Source organism: Chenopodium album, chromosome 8 (genome assembly GCF_948465745.1).
Source record: "Chenopodium album chromosome 8, dcCheAlbu1.1, whole genome shotgun sequence".
Taxonomy (NCBI): Eukaryota; Viridiplantae; Streptophyta; class Magnoliopsida; order Caryophyllales; family Amaranthaceae; genus Chenopodium; species Chenopodium album.
Genome location: NC_137841.1, coordinates 76,588,927 through 76,604,743, shown reverse-complemented (window position 1 = coordinate 76,604,743; position 15,817 = coordinate 76,588,927). Strand labels below are relative to the sequence as shown.

General features: G+C 34.4%; 2 protein-coding genes across 4 annotated transcripts; both read left to right on the top strand.

Moving 5' to 3' along the window:
- The first annotated feature begins 1,760 nt into the window (after positions 1-1,760).
- On the top strand, positions 1,761-3,002 carry LOC145555533 (uncharacterized). The gene has a single exon (XM_081617268.1). It carries the CDS (start codon positions 1,761-1,763, stop codon positions 3,000-3,002), a length of 1,242 nt encoding a protein of 413 aa, XP_081473394.1.
- A 2,471-nt stretch (positions 3,003-5,473) lies between these two features.
- On the top strand, positions 5,474-15,700 carry LOC145642479 (bifunctional purple acid phosphatase 26-like). 3 transcript variants are annotated; one of them, XM_081693676.1, is made up of 10 exons: positions 5,474-5,703; positions 7,760-7,991; positions 8,494-8,622; positions 9,381-9,492; positions 10,213-10,439; positions 11,042-11,180; positions 11,907-12,127; positions 13,612-13,733; positions 14,168-14,329; positions 15,312-15,700. In XM_081693676.1, the coding sequence occupies exons 2-10, from the start codon at positions 7,800-7,802 to the stop codon at positions 15,346-15,348; spliced, it is 1,341 nt and encodes a 446-aa protein (XP_081549802.1). In that variant the 5' UTR covers positions 5,474-5,703; positions 7,760-7,799; the 3' UTR covers positions 15,349-15,700. The 3 variants fall into 3 exon arrangements, with proteins under 3 accessions (XP_081549802.1, XP_081549801.1, XP_081549803.1); XM_081693675.1 differs by having other exon boundaries at positions 8,494-8,691; XM_081693677.1 differs by lacking the exon at positions 8,494-8,622 and having other exon boundaries at positions 5,475-5,703.
- Positions 15,701-15,817: the final 117 nt, after the last annotated feature.

The following is a 15,817-nucleotide window of genomic DNA, read 5'->3' as shown; positions in this document are numbered from 1 at the left end:
TTATAAGAGGTTGAGCATTTGATTCCGTTTATCGACGTTATTAGAAACGCCTTTTAATTCAGTGTGTGAACAGGCCCTAAGAGTTCAGGTAAGTAAATGTGAACAAGCCCTACATTTATTTATTAGTATTTCATCACTTATTTTTCGATTCACAACTTTTAAAGTGTTGGGCTTGTTGGTAAGGGTTTAGGAGAGTCTAAATCACACTTTCATAATAAGTTACCTCTCCTACATACTAATTACTTTTTCTTACTAACCAATAATTTTTTTTTTTTCCTGAAAAATACTAAGGACTACTTGATACCTCCTCTGTCCCTAATTGCCCCATTTAATGTGTAATTAAAATAGTTTTATCTATAATTTTATATGTGTAAAAATTATAAAAATTATATATTAATAAAATATTCAATGAGAGAATTGAACAAGATCGCACATGAATGACTATTTTATCTCTTATAGATTATGAGTATTTTAGGGTCAAATATTTAAAAGTGTGACCCGTATTTTTGTAATAGGTAAATAGGCAAAAAAAAATTAGGGATAGAGGGATTAGTTATTTAGAGTCAGAGATGACAATTGATCACATTTGGATTGGGTAGAAATTCACCCTCAAATATATTGTTTAAGGTCCAGTTTGGCAAAAGTAGCGGTAGCGGTAGCTTTTAGCGGACGAGTAGCGGGAAGCTGTTAAGGTAGCGAATACCGGTCAATTAGTAGTGGGTAGAGGTTAGCTGTCAAAGTAATGATTGATAATATGAGTGTCTGGCAAAAGTAGCGGTTGCAATATTAAAATATATAAAAATTTATATAAATATTGTTTAAAAAGTAATAAAAGCTGTCAAATGCTACCCGCTACTTTCAAACACTACTATTTATAACGTTTGAGAAAAAATACCTAAGTGCTACCTCTACCGTTAACCGCTACTAGAACCGTTACCTTGCCAAACACTCTCAAATTTTTTCTGGTAGCGTTTTGCCTGGTTAAAACGCTAACCGGTACCTTAAACGCTACCACGAAACAGAGCCTAAATTTAAACATTACTCGTAGTATAATGAAATATAAAATAAATAAATAAATAATCGTGAAAAAACAGTTAATTTTGGTTGGTGCGTGGGGTATTGGGATATTAATAAATTAAATTGTTCTATATTGCATAACAAAATAAATGAACCGACAGATTGGCTATGGCATTCTTCATAATTTCGCTGGCTAATATCTGATGAATGATAATGGTGTGTAATTATGCCACTGTTAATCAACAATTGATTTGCTTATTAAGAATTGAAAATGATATCAACATCACCACATCGACCACATGCGTTCATCTTTTGGGTTTATCTCAATTTAGCTTTAACTAATTTTTAACTAATTTTGTTAGGAATATAAAAAAAATACGTAGTAGTATATTAATGTGATATATTTTCTATATAAATCTTAACAGTATTACTTAGAATAATAATATATCTTAGAAAAAAAAAATTACATGCCAGAAAATTATCAAAGACGTTCATACAAATTATAAACTAGTTCCGAATAATTATCCGTATTGTTTCATGAATTACGTCTGCTAACTTCCTCTCCTATTTAAACAAGGATTGGTTATAATAAATTAATAATCAATAAAATTTCCATAAAATTTCCATAAAATTATAACTTTCCTATTTTTTTTATCCTTCTTTCTCCGTTTTATATATGCTTCGTATTTCTTAAAAACTTAACATAACCCATAAATCTCCATATCTCCTCGTTCAACAAAACAATGAAGAACTACTCAACCATTAATGCTCGTTCAGCCGAGCGAAAACGGCAACATCGAAAGCAAGTTGATGAGAAGGATAACAACTCCGAACCTCGAAAGCAAGTTGAGAAGGAGAACAAATCCTATGATTTCACCATTCAACTCGATAGTAAGCAAAGATCGTTAAGGGAAAAAACACTAACATCATTAGTTCACTTTTTATCTTCAAACGCTCGTCACGAATTTGTTGATAAAAATTACGTTACACTAATTCACCGTTGCCTACATCGCCTTACTTTTAAGAAAATTGGGTCTAGTAAGTTTTCTAAGACCGAGATTCGCCTTGCTGTTCGTATCATATCTCTCGTTGTTATTAATCTTGTTAACGAGGATAAATCTTCTGACATCTTTCATCAGTGTGTTCCTAAACTTGCTAACGCGTTGGTTAGTTTGGAGTATGAAGGTGACGTGGTTTTAGAGTTGATAGCGTGTTTAGGAATGGTTGGGTTCTTTGGTTCGAGGAGTTCGATGGAAGTAGAGAAGGTGATGCGGGTTGTTTGGGGTTTTGGTCATAAGTCTAATTCTCCTGGATCGGTTTTGGCGAGCACGATTTCGACGTGGTTGTTTTTGATTACAGTGGTGAATGGCGATTATTTGAGTAACAAGCATTGGAAAGAATGTGTTTCTTATTTATCAAGTTTGTTGAAAAGAGATGATTTCGAAGATAATGATTGTGAGTCTGTTTATACGGCTGTTACGGATGCCTTGACTTTAATGTTTGATAATGATATGTTAAACAAGTTTTCGTACAAATTAGAGACAGAGGAAGAGTGTGTTCTGTTGAAAGAAAAGATTGGTGGAAATTTTGAGGGAAGTTTGGATGATTTTAGGGAGATTATTCAAGTGAGGACTATGAAGGAATTTCTAGGAAAGGGGGGTTTTGCAAGTCATTTGAAAACGAATGAGAATTTTTATGAATGGTACGAGTCTACAACGTGTGATGAGGCTAATGATGACGACAATGATAATGAGGACATACCCGAAAGAGAGGAGGTTGTGCTGAAATTTTATCGGCCTGAAGTTGAGAGGCAGAAGGAAGACAATGATCTATTATTGCCTTATGTTAGTGCGGCAGAGAAGAATGTTCAAAAGAGGATGATTAAGTCGCCGTGTTCTCCCCTGAACAAGGCTAGGACACGGCTCCTCACCAAGCAAAGGAAATTTGTCAACTATCCTCCAGTTGAAGGTGATTTGTGGGTTTAATTACACTGATTAGAATTTTTAGTTTTTGTTACAGTTTGTTAAATTCTACTACTAGCATATTAGGTTGTTTGGATTTGTCAATGAATTGAAATTTTGTTTCTTATTATCTGAATTCGTATTAGGTTGTTTTACATAGTAATGATAACCACTTATGCTATGAGCCAATTTTGTGCTCATCAATAGCTGTAATAATCGATGTCAGACTTGAAATTTCTAAACAATCATGGTAATTGCTCAATTCTTCTAGGGAGTTATAATTCTGCTTTTCTGTAATAAGATCTTAGATTCTCAGCTTAATTAACGGCTCAAGAGCACTTTGTTATTTGTTCATTGATACAGAAATTTAAAATTGAACCCCAGTACAGTGTTTGTACAATGGTAGTATTACCTAATGTACAAGTAGAACTATCTTTAGCTAGCTTGAGCCGTTCTTTATAACTCTTTATCATCCTCAACCTGATTACGAGACTATACATAAGATGCTAATTCAGTACGCCGAGATACCTTGTAAAGCATACATTATCATAGCATCAAGCATGAGATTCCCATAAAATTTCAGCAATAACAGTAGCAGCTTCTGCCTCAGAAACACAGGCTGCCCTGACTCTCCTCAGTATCATCATCTTAATTTCCTTCTTTTCACTCTTCTCCATCCCTTCTCCTACCTCCACTTGCACGACCAACCTTGCAATACACCCGGAAAATGGATTACTCGACGAAGATTCACCCTCTTCACTTTCCAACTCATCATCACCTACACATAGTTGTATGTTTTTTCTTTCCTCTATCCAAACCACTACTTCACTTAAATCACTCCTAAACTCTTCTCTTTGTAACAACACCAGCTTCTCAACCAATCCAGCATTAATCATAGACTCGAGTACTTCCTTTGTACTGTAATACACCATTTCGACGAGGCAGTGCATTGCCATTAATCTTCTCAGTATATTATTTGAGCTTAATAACCAAATAATGTTTAAAATTGTGTCATTAAACAACTTCTCATTAACCAAATGGCCTTCACATGATTTCACAAGAGTTAAGAGAATCTTAAGTGATCTGCTAGTACCATAACATACAAGACCATGCATTATAAGACCCTCCAACAAATAATCAACAAACATATCCCGATTGAACCGAATCAAAGCACCAATCGCGCACCCGACTTTTTCTTGAACATTTAGTGGGTAACAATCATCATCATAAAGCACCGTCTCGAAAACTATTGGATACAATTTCTCTTCAAGGATCAAATTCTGCAATTCTAAATCAAACCCAGTTGAGATTCGACCTATAAATTGATCAAGAGCTCTCAATTTCTCCTCATCATCACTTGGTTCTTGGAGTATTTTTATCAGGTTTCTGACATTTTCTTTGTCAACACAGAGCTGAATCTCCTTCTGAATTATTAAACCAATGCCAGAGATTTGGTACGAAATTGTGCGGCGTTGAATGAAGGATCGAGGGGTGTAACTTTGACATGATTTGAGATTGTTAATGAGGATTTTGAGGTGATTAAGGTTGGAGTAGATTGAATCTTGAGGAGAAAAAAAGGTGGATGCTCTGTTTTCAAGCTCCAAAAGAGAGATGATTTGGGGTGAATTGATATCTATTACACCTAAATAAATAAGGGATTTGGTTTGAAGACACTCTAATTCTGTGTTTAGTTCTTGTAGAAACAATACGATTTGATTAGTGTTGTAATTATCCATGATTAAAGTTAGTGCAATAAGATGGAAGAGAGGAGGGAGATGATGAATGTTAGTTTAGGCCATTTTAGGGTTCGTTGGTTTATTGCTTTGCATGATGTATATTGTATAGTGTCTCAACTAACAGTCCAATTACGTGGGACCAACCATTCAATTCAAACGGTTTGTTCTTTCTCTCACCTTTGGAAGGTTAAAAAAATGTGGTCTTTTGTTATATTAGTTCTGACATTCTTCCTGAGCTCTTTTTATTTACATAGGTTGTTTCATGAGTGTTTCCATAAAATCTTAACACAAACATAATAAACATTGTGAATATGACTGTAAGATCTGAATAAAAACCAAATCTTACTTGTAAGTATTTGTCCCATTTCACAATTAAACATAATAAACATTGTGAATATAAGTGTAAGATTCACCATGTTTAATTAGAGTCATGATAATTACAACTAATTTGAAAAAAAATAAAAAAATTCTATTTTACTCATTTTAGGTACTCATATCATGAATATGTAAGACCAAATATCATTATATTACTTCACATCATTATGACGAATACCGCCTCATACTTACGAAATATTCAAACAAGTTTGGTGAAATTAGTGGGAACTCAAAAGTCACGAGTTCATAAGTTCCAATCCCACCATCAACTATATTTGCTTGGGACTAAGAGATTTCCTTACCTCCTCTACTCTCAAGCGCTAACCTATAAAGTTGGGCTAACTTAACATTTGAGAGATATCATCTGCGTCAAACTCGAGTTTATTTATACAATTATACTAGAGGAAGGATAGATGCTTGTTCTTTTTCCCGCACTACCTACCTGGCTAAGTGGCCAGGCTACCTACCTACCTACTGATAACTTCCTGCTTACAGTCTTCACTTTTCTGTGTTTTCACCATACTTTCTGATTATTCTTTTTCCCATTTCCGATTTCACCGTACTTTATCTCAAATTCCCCAAATTCAATTAATTGTTCTTGATTTAATTTCCAGGTAACTGTTTGATCTTAAAAACCCTTTATGTTTTGGATCAAATTTCGATTACTTTTGCAGTTTAGATATAATTATATGCTATAATCTGATTTCAGTTGTCAAATTGAACTGGGTGTTGTTAATATATACCAGATTTGGATGTTTATTTCAAAAATTGAAAATTGTATGTTGTTTTCTTAATGCTAAGCATTGTATTAGAAAGCTCTATGTGCTTGATAAATTAATTTGGTTGAGGAAATATAGATGAAAATTGATCAATTATGTTAAATGTTAGGGTTTCTTAATTTTTCTATTTTTTTTTAATATTTTTTTTTTGGATTTTGTTGGTGAAATGTGATGTAAAAACTACTCTGCAAAATTAGTTATTGTTGATATGTAATGCTAAATTGCTAATGTCTTCTTGTAAATAGAGTGTTAGGGTTCCCATTGAAGTCGAGCCGTTGAAACACATAACTTTTTGATACTACAGTGTTAAAGACAATGGAAATAGCTAATGAGTATTGGACAATATTGGAGTAATATTAATAAAACATTGATTATGCTCAATTTTCTTCTTGTGAACCAAAATAAGTGAAGTATAGTGTAACTTTAGCTATAAAAATTTATATTTGTTTGGAAGATTCATTTTTCGAATAATTGTATTTGTAGTTTTTTTTGGTGTGTTTTTGTTGATTAGTGTTGGTTTGTGAGATGTAAGGTGTGATGGGAGCTAATAATGTTATTTTTATCACTAGTAATCTGTATGATAAAGCTTTGAGTTAGTTCCTTAAGAGAAGGATTTGCACAGAGAAGCACCCTGGTTTTAGAGGAAGGGAAAACTATTTTCTAGTAAGCAGAAGATATGACTATGACCTGCCCTTAGCTAGTTTTATGGCTTCCTTAACTGCAAAGCCAAATGTCTCGAGATTATCAATTTCTTTGAAAGATATTAGAGTTGAAAATGACTAGGGAATGAAAAGGGTTTGAAAGAAATGAGAGCTTCCATAACCACTGAAAGCTGGCAACCTATCTGTGGCTGGAACTGAGGGAATACTTCCTTCATTCCTTCCTTCTTAATAGTCCCTTCTTTATCTAATCTCAATTAAAATAGAAGCACCTTGGGGGTCTGGGCTGTGTGTAATTAGAAAAACATCCCTTCTGACAACTGATATTGGCTGGAGTGGTTACTATATTAGAGAGATTCATGCAGAATTTCCTCTAATTTGGGGTTATAGAGGAGAAAAGGGATCATTTTTTGCCTTTGTTTCCTATCCAAACCTATCAAAGCTCATCTGCAAGGCATTTTCTTTGTTTTTCCTATGATTAATTTTGTTGGTGTGCGATGGGACTAGAGTGGGTATTGGAATTATTTGTTATGAAAATCCCATCGTCGATTCATTTTTTCCTTGTATTTAACATTAATCAACTTTACAAATTCATCTATTTCACACTTTATGGTTTCAAAGGCACATAGCTTGTTCTGGCAATCTGGCAACATTGACACAAAATCCTCAAGATAAAGAAAATTGATTGAAAGTTCTTCAGCTCACTTGTTCTGTTATTCTTTATATAAAGCTGTTCAATTTGGAAGAACAAAGGTCCGTATGAAGGATAGGGATTTAAAGTTGATAGCGGTATAAAGTATATCCTTGTCTCCAAATGTGTGTATTATGTGCTACTAAAAGGCAGATTTGAATCCTCATCTCTTTCTACTATATGATGTTGCTGGTCCTTATGGTGTATGCCTTTTGTGTTAGAGAAAACCAGGAGGTGCTTTATATCTTTGATGGGCTGGTATTTGGGATAGTAAAAATCTGATGTTTCTGGTGATACTATGGGTGTTATTGTAAGAGCAAAATGAACGTGTCTTTGTAATAGAAGTAAAGTGGGTGAATTGTGGGATTTTATGGTGTTTGCAACCTCTATTTGTTGGTGTAATTTTTCTTAATTGCTTTCTGATGTACACAATTTGCCATGGTTTCTGGCATTTCTTTTTCTGTTTTATAAAGGCATGTTTTCCTGTGGCTGCATATTACATAGTTTCTTAACTTTTCTATTTGGACCGCCAATTTTGAAGGAGGAAGAAGTGCTTTGTCACTAGTGCTTTGTGAGGATCAATGCTCGTAGCTTTCAGGACCAAGCGATTATGCATTCATTTTTTATTGCTGTTTTCTACGATATTGAGCTCTTTGAGCAGTGGGCATGCTGGGATAACTAGCGCCTACATACGATCAGAATGGCCTTCTGTTGACATCCCTCTTGATAATGAAGTTTTTGCAGTTCCAGGGGGTTTCAATATTCCTCAGCAGGTTTGTAGCTTGTTCATTAACATTCAAAACTTTCTCATATTTAATAAATTATACAACGCGTATGCTTGAGCTGCATAATATATACGTACTCTTTCAAAATCTAACATGAATCATTGTTTAAGATGATTTATGTGCTACATTTATCTTCAATACTACAGTAAATAGGAATGTTGAATATGGTAGAGAAGCTGGCATGCATCTTCAAATTGTCCTCAAGTGTATTATATTCACAATTTTGGTGCTAAAATGTAAAAGGACTGTGAAAGAAGATTTCTGTTACCATTCTGAAAGGGCCTATCAATCCCCACTTTCGTTATGTACTTTCTCTCACTAAAAGAGAAACAATGATGAACAAGTGATCATTAGTTTTGTGCTGATTAGGGTACTTATTACTTCGTATATTTTTGCTAGTAGTGCTTGACATGCGTACACATTCCTTAATTTTCAAATTAAAGTGAAACTTCTTGCTAATATCTACTTACAAAAATTCTATGACAAACAGGTACATATAACCCAAGGAGATTATGATGGGAAGGCTGTCATGATTTCATGGGTTACACTTGATGAACCAGGCCCTCGTAAACTACAATATGGAAAATCCAAGGAGTACAACTTTAGTGTTGAAAGCACTGTGACTAACTACACTTTCTATAAATATAATTCTGGTTACATTCATTATTGTCTTCTTGATGGTCTTGAGGTATATGTACATTCTGGTGAATGGCTATTTGGATGATTCAGATAACGCCTTTAAATTAATATATTTAGACTTTGTGTTATACTGTTATTGCATCTCTCTTACTTCCGTATTAGACAAGTCAAGCTGAACACTTTAAGTTATTGATTAAAATTCAAGTCTTCCTCAATTACTCTTACAAGTGCATCATAGGAGCAGCTATGTTTGTGTAATTACATTTGTTAGATTTTTGACATTTTTTATGCTTTGGGTGATCAGTAAACTTATTCTCTAGACACCTTTGATAATCTCTATATATTAGAAAAGAATGAAGTAAAGCTCCCCAACTCAATAATTTCTATAGTTGTCTAGTTTTCTCTCCACTCTCATCAGAAATAGCTGCACTTTAAAAAATTATAGCATGTTATAGGCATTAGATATGTGCAGATACTAGGCTGTCTTAGAGTTTTAGATCATGTTAATTACTTTTTGATGGTATACAAGTTTGTTTCAGTTGGTATTCAATGTTTTGCCAGCTACTTATTTTCTCATCTCATTACAGATGATAAAACTACATCATACTGAATTAATCTGGATATTTCTGATGTTAAAGTAACTTAATTAATCAAATATTAATATGCTGTCGTCTAATATTCTTTTCTGCCCTTTTAAGATCTTACAATCTTACTTCTTTTCATACCCTTACATTACAGTATAGTACAAAATACTATTACAAGATTGGATCAAGTGGCTTGTCTCGAGAATTTTGGTTTCAAACACCTCCAAGGATCCATCCTGATTCTCCTTATACTTTTGGAATCATCGGTAAGTATTGTCATGCTTTAAGATCCAAATATCGCAATTGTGGTTGTTTCAGATCCATATATCTTTCAGCCTTGAACATGTTGTGTTAGTATATGAGATCATGCATCTGCTCTGTATGAGCGCTATGAGGCTGAGAAATATTATACAAGTCAATAAGTCATACAAATATTGATTGAGTGCAGAGGCTATTTTCTTGCTGAGTATCAATAGTGTGGTTATTAATTACTGTGGTGAATGTATGATGTTTCCTAACATGTGATGGGCTGTTCATCCACAACTGAAAATAAAGTATGTAGCATAGAGCCTAATAGACATCTTGGTGAAAGTAAATATAAGTCTATTGCGTATTCTAAGGTATCTTACATTCTTACGTGATGGAAATGCTAGATTTATGGCCGATTCAAGCACATTTGGAAGTTTGGAATAGTATAACATCGGTTTCAATTGAATGCATTTTTTCACACATTTCCATTACCAGAAACTTAGCTTAGTATTCCTGACAATGCTGAGTGTTAGTGGTAGACTGGCAATTAGAACCTTTGATAATTGGTGACATAAATTCAACTTTTTGTGTATCTGTGGTTGCGATAGCTGATGTATTATGCAACATCCATTCCATCTTGGTGCTTTTTTTTTTCTTTTCCTGTTGATGCACATCTTTCTGAGCTCTCTATAGCTGGATAATTGAGCAATTCATACCTACTCATTTTCCTGCATTAGGTGACTTAGGTCAAACATACAATTCTCGTTCTACTCTCCAGCATTACAAGCAAACTGGAGCACAAACTGTACTATTTGTGGGTGATCTTTCTTATGCGGATCAATATAAGTACAATGATATTGGGGTTAGGTGGGATTCTTGGGGCCGCTTCATTGAGCCAATTGCCGCATACCAACCATGGATTTGGACGGCTGGCAATCATGAGATAGAGTATATGCCAGATTTGGTAAGATTATGGTTGCAGATGCCTCAACATTTTATCAGTTGTTTAATTTATTCTATTTTATTTTTTGTGTTGGGGAGGGGGGTATGCAAGAGATAATATATATCCCTTCTGAAATTATATTACATATATGCCAAAGAAGACTATGGAGCCAAGGGGAGGGATCACTTTCCTAGAAGAGTTAATAGAATATTTCTATCAGTTTCCCATCTCCAACAACCCATATCTGGGATTTGTAAATTTGTATGAATGCCTTTGGTGCTTAACTGAGTGATATACAGTCTCTCAACTGGAGTGTGTCTTACATTATAAAATGGTGTTGATGTAGAATTGGCGTTGTAGCTGGACATATTTTGTGGTCGTGTCCGTTTTTTAGTGTCTTTTGGTTGCTTGATAATCTTGGTACTGCTGTATACTTCCTCCAATTTCTGTATTTTGTACCATTTGGTTTGGACACAACATTTAGGATACGGAGTAAAGTATCTTGTTATCTTTGTATTTTTCAAGAGGTAAATGCTTGCTGATATTGTGCTTCTGTTTTGTGTTGCTTTATTAGATTTAATTGCCATATTTTCCGTAATTTATATTATGCTATATTTTTTCAGGGGGAACTAACTATGTTCAAAAATTACCTACATAGATATCCTACTCCTTATGTCGCCTCCAAAAGCAGTAGCCCTCTCTGGTATTCTGTTCGCCGTGCATCTTCTCATATTATTGTGCTATCCAGTTATTCTCCATTTGGTGATTTCTTCTTCCTTGTATTCTTTTCATGCAGATCTGTTTACTATGAATTGTTTTAATCTGATTCTTGCATTTGATTATATAGTGGTATTCCATTATCCTTGAAGAATTCATATATTGCTGTCAAGATTGAGTTGAGCTAGCATAGGGCTCCCCCCCCCCCCCCCCCCCTCTCCCCTTCCCAAAAGGAATAAATAAATAAGTAAATATATAAAAACAACTTGAAAAAAGTGAAAATGCAAAGATAAATAGAACATTAGGTGGTTTGTTTATGTAGCCTTTGATCTAGGGCTTTAGATAATGGGTTGGAGTCAGTGTTAATGTTTTCATTCTATATCAGAAATAATAGGTGAAATTTTAATAAATATTATGTTAAGTGATACAATTTTCTAATGATGAAATATCATATATGTTCCATGTTTTATACCCAGCCGTTTGTGATTCTGATGATTATAGTTATATTATTGTTTTATCTTTTTTTTTTTATATAACCTTAAATGCTTTGTTTGTTTAATTACTTTTCAAACTTCTCATGGAAAGAATAAATTATTGTAAAGGTGTACCTGTTTTTCCGGCCGGAAAATAGGTATTGCAACATTTTGTAGAGCTATATACCTACTAGGTTTACTGTTTCAATTTGCTGTTCATTATTCCTTGGGTGATGCTTGGATTTTGCCAGACTCTAAACTCTGCACATGTTGATGACTTTGTCTTCATCTTGGACAGTTAAATATACTCCACAATGGATGTGGCTCAGAGAAGAACTCCGAAGGGTGAATAGAGAAAAAACACCTTGGCTTATTGTTCTAATGCATGCCCCTCTTTACAGCAGTAATGTAGCCCATTATATGGAGGGTGAAAGTATGCGTTCTGTGTTTGAGAGCTGGTTTGTTCAGTACAGAGTTGATTTTGTCTTTGCTGGCCATGTCCATGCTTATGAAAGATCAGTATGTATATTCTTTTCCTTTATTCCTGGGATTTCATAAAGTGCTCATGTTTTACTTGCTTATACTGTTCTATGTTAAGATTGAACTTTAAACTTTCGTTGATTGTAAGCATACAGATCTGAGATACCTATAAATTATAGCCATAATAAAACTTGGGAATGGGGTGGTCAAACATCTGATCAGACTTCATGCTCTGACATTCCAATATGGTTTGAAGTTGCTATGGAATAAACTGAAACTGTTGAAGTTGGGAGGTTCATACAGCTCATTTTACATGGCTTGACTTTAGGCATTGGAAACTTTTGTTTTGGGTTTAGGATTGAAGTGGGATAGGATAGATCAGATAAAATTTATCATTTACAGTCTGTTAATGAAAGACGTTTGGTTTGCTGGCTACGCACATGCCTTTTTTTAACTTCCCATAGCCCATGCTTCAATCCCATGAGAGCCACTACTGTGCTTGCTTCCCAGTAGGCATTTGCCTGGAATTTGTTGACGGGTCAGCATGGGGTAGCAGTGAGGGGAACCCTGTGTGTAGGTCAGTCAGTTATTGGCCAGGGCTTGCTAATTTCGGACATGCTGAACATTATTAACTCCAATGGGAGCTTTCCCATTTAATTGTCACAATCAGCTAGAATCTAATCCCTCGAGGTAAAATGAGAAACTCTATGGGACACTGTTGTGGGGCGGAAATAATAAGACCACAAGTGACAACTTTGAGATGCTTCCCAAAATTACTGACAACTACTTGGGGAAGTGGGAAAACTGTTATTCAGTCTGCACCTTGTTTCTGTCTGATAAGCATGGTTTGTTATCTTTATAGGCTAATTGGTGGTGTTAAAAATAAACTAAGGTAGTAACTGAGCCATATTTAATCTTTTCTTTATTAGTCTAAGATGATTTGGCTATGTAAAACAGAGACCAAGTGAGGCTCTGGTAAGAGGCTTGAAGAGTGGCATATTGATGGGATTGTGAGGGGCAGGAAAAGACCTAAGAAAACTTGGGATAGGGTGATTGAGAGTGATATGAGTGCTTTGGGGATTGAGCAGAACATGGTGTTGGGTAGGTTGGAGTGGAGGGAGAAATGCATTGTCGAGGATGTATTGTGATTTTATATACTAATATACTGTATATACTTTGTTGTTTATTTTGTTTTAATATTTACTGAACTCGTGTTTTTGCAAACACTACTTATTTCCCTTGCTAAGGTTTTCTCAAACCTTTTTGTGTGTTTTGCCCACAAGTTTTTCCTCTCTTTTCTTTCCCCTCGCCACTCTTTTTAAACTCTCTTAAAAACTATATATTTCTCTTTTTTGGTTCTCAAACCTTTGTGTTTTGCTCATAAGTTTTTCCTCTCTATTTTAGCCCTGGGTTGAGGACTTGGGGGTCAATTAAAAGCCTGGATGCCTAATACACAAGCCTTTTTTTTTTTTTTTTTTTTTTTTTTTTTTTTTTTTTTTTTTTTTTGATTTTTGTGATTTCAGTATCGAATGTCTAACATACACTACAATGTAACAAATGGCGATCCATATCCTGTACCTGATAAAGCAGCTCCAGTTTACATAACCGTTGGAGACGGTGGAAATCGAGAAGGTCTAGCTGCCAAGTAAGTATGATGAATTGTGCTTGAGATTCCTTTGATTAATGATTTCTGCTTTTCACTTTGGTGGTTGCTTCTGGGGACTCTTTTGTAGTTCATGTTAGGAAGTTCTGTTACTCAAAAATATCCAGTACTGAACAGGTTTTGGTTTTATTTTACAAAAAAAAACCTGGAAAATGGCAAATCACCGTAGCTCTGTCCTGTACGACCCCCTCTGACTATTCAGGAAAAAAAAAAAGAGGGGTGGTGTAGGCTAACTCCATTATTTCTTAATGCAAACTGACTGAGCTTCCCACCAATTTTTTTATATATATTTTTTTAAATAAAGATAATAAGTCAGAACATATAGAATGGCACTAGTCCTGATCATGGTTATTTTTGCATCTTGGATATCTTCCCTTATGATCATTCTGTATATCTGAAGGTTATTCAATTTACAGGTTCTGGGATCCACAACCTGACTATTCTGCGTTCCGAGAAGCCAGTTATGGGCATTCCACACTGGAAATACAAAACAGAACCCATGCTATTTACCATTGGAATCGCAACGATGACGGGAAAAGTATACCAACTGATTTTGCAGTATTCCACAATCAATACTGGTATGTGTTGCTGCCCATCTCTAGTCTTTCATTCTGTACTCAACTTTCATACCTTGAGGAAAGGGAGAGTGTGTCCGTTTGTGTAGGTAGGTAACAAAGGGATAATAGAGGATGACAACTCATGCTTTTAATCTGTTTATACTTTATAGTTTGTTGAATCTGGTGTGTTTCTATTTGCTGCATAGGCTTTGGGTACCCACTACGTAATCGAATTAAGATTGGGTACTTGATACCTGAATTCAGCAAGTATATATCTACCTGCATTTGTCACTCGAATGTCAGGAATCCATACCCAAATTAATTAAAAATTGAAATAATCTGTGTTAACTGAACCATTCGGTTGAAAACTAATGTACGAGAAAAATTACTCCGTAGGAATTTTCAATGCAATCATTTTACAATATTGGGAGTTAGTTAACTAAAAAATTGTATTTTTTGAGCAAGCAATTATTAGTAAACGTCTATTGGACACTTGCTTACATCTCCAATGCAGTCATTAAAAAAGTCTTGATGTAGTTAGGAGGGAATTATGGGAGGGATACATTATCTTTTCTTATGAGCATAAGTACAAAATTTTCTTGTATTGGAGCCTTGTAGTGAGCAAATAACTAAAAAGAAAATTACAAAAAAATATGTTTAAGTTATGCATTATGATGATTTCATAGCTTGTAGGCGTTGTAGCATTTTTCATGCGAAAGTTCTGATTGTATATATTACTAATATTAATTAGTACTACATTTCATATCGAATTAGGTTTATTACACGAATCATTGGACTTGGTACTCCTTCCGAAATCAGTTGTCGATTCTGATGTACTCATGTACCTATTTTTTGGATTTGACATTTGGGTTTTCTGATTGTTTTGCTCTATATTATTAGAGTAGTAACATTTCAAAAGGTAGCAAATAAGTTGGATTTTATATTTTAGTATGGTTGTAGTGAGATAATGAGGTATTTCACATACTTGTTTTTCGTATTCTAGGGCTAGCAACCTTCGCCGCAGAAGACGAGGAGGCTGAGATAGGGATGTATCAATTTTGGTACTTATATCAACCGTCACAATCCTGTTAAAACTTGAAACATTGAGGGATGCACATGAACTCCCCCAATATTTATATGCTTCAGGAACTCCCACATCTTACCTAAATTGGACTTGGGCGGACGACTGATCTAAGGTGTTGTGTAAAGCTAGTCAATTAAAATGATATGATGTGTAAGCCTTTATTATTTTAGTGATTCATTCAATTCTTTGTTTTGTGTATAGTTCGAAGTACTCTTCATTTTGTATTAAAAAGTTTTGAAAATAGACATTGTAATTATGTAACTATTTCAACAATCTATTACGAAGTATGTACTATTAATATTTTTTAACATTATAATGGTTAAAAATTAAGTCAAAAAGTACTATTGAGAATATATAAAGTGAAAAGAGTTTTGGAAGATAAATTTTACTTTTGCAAAATACTCCTTTACCCCTTTAAAATAAAC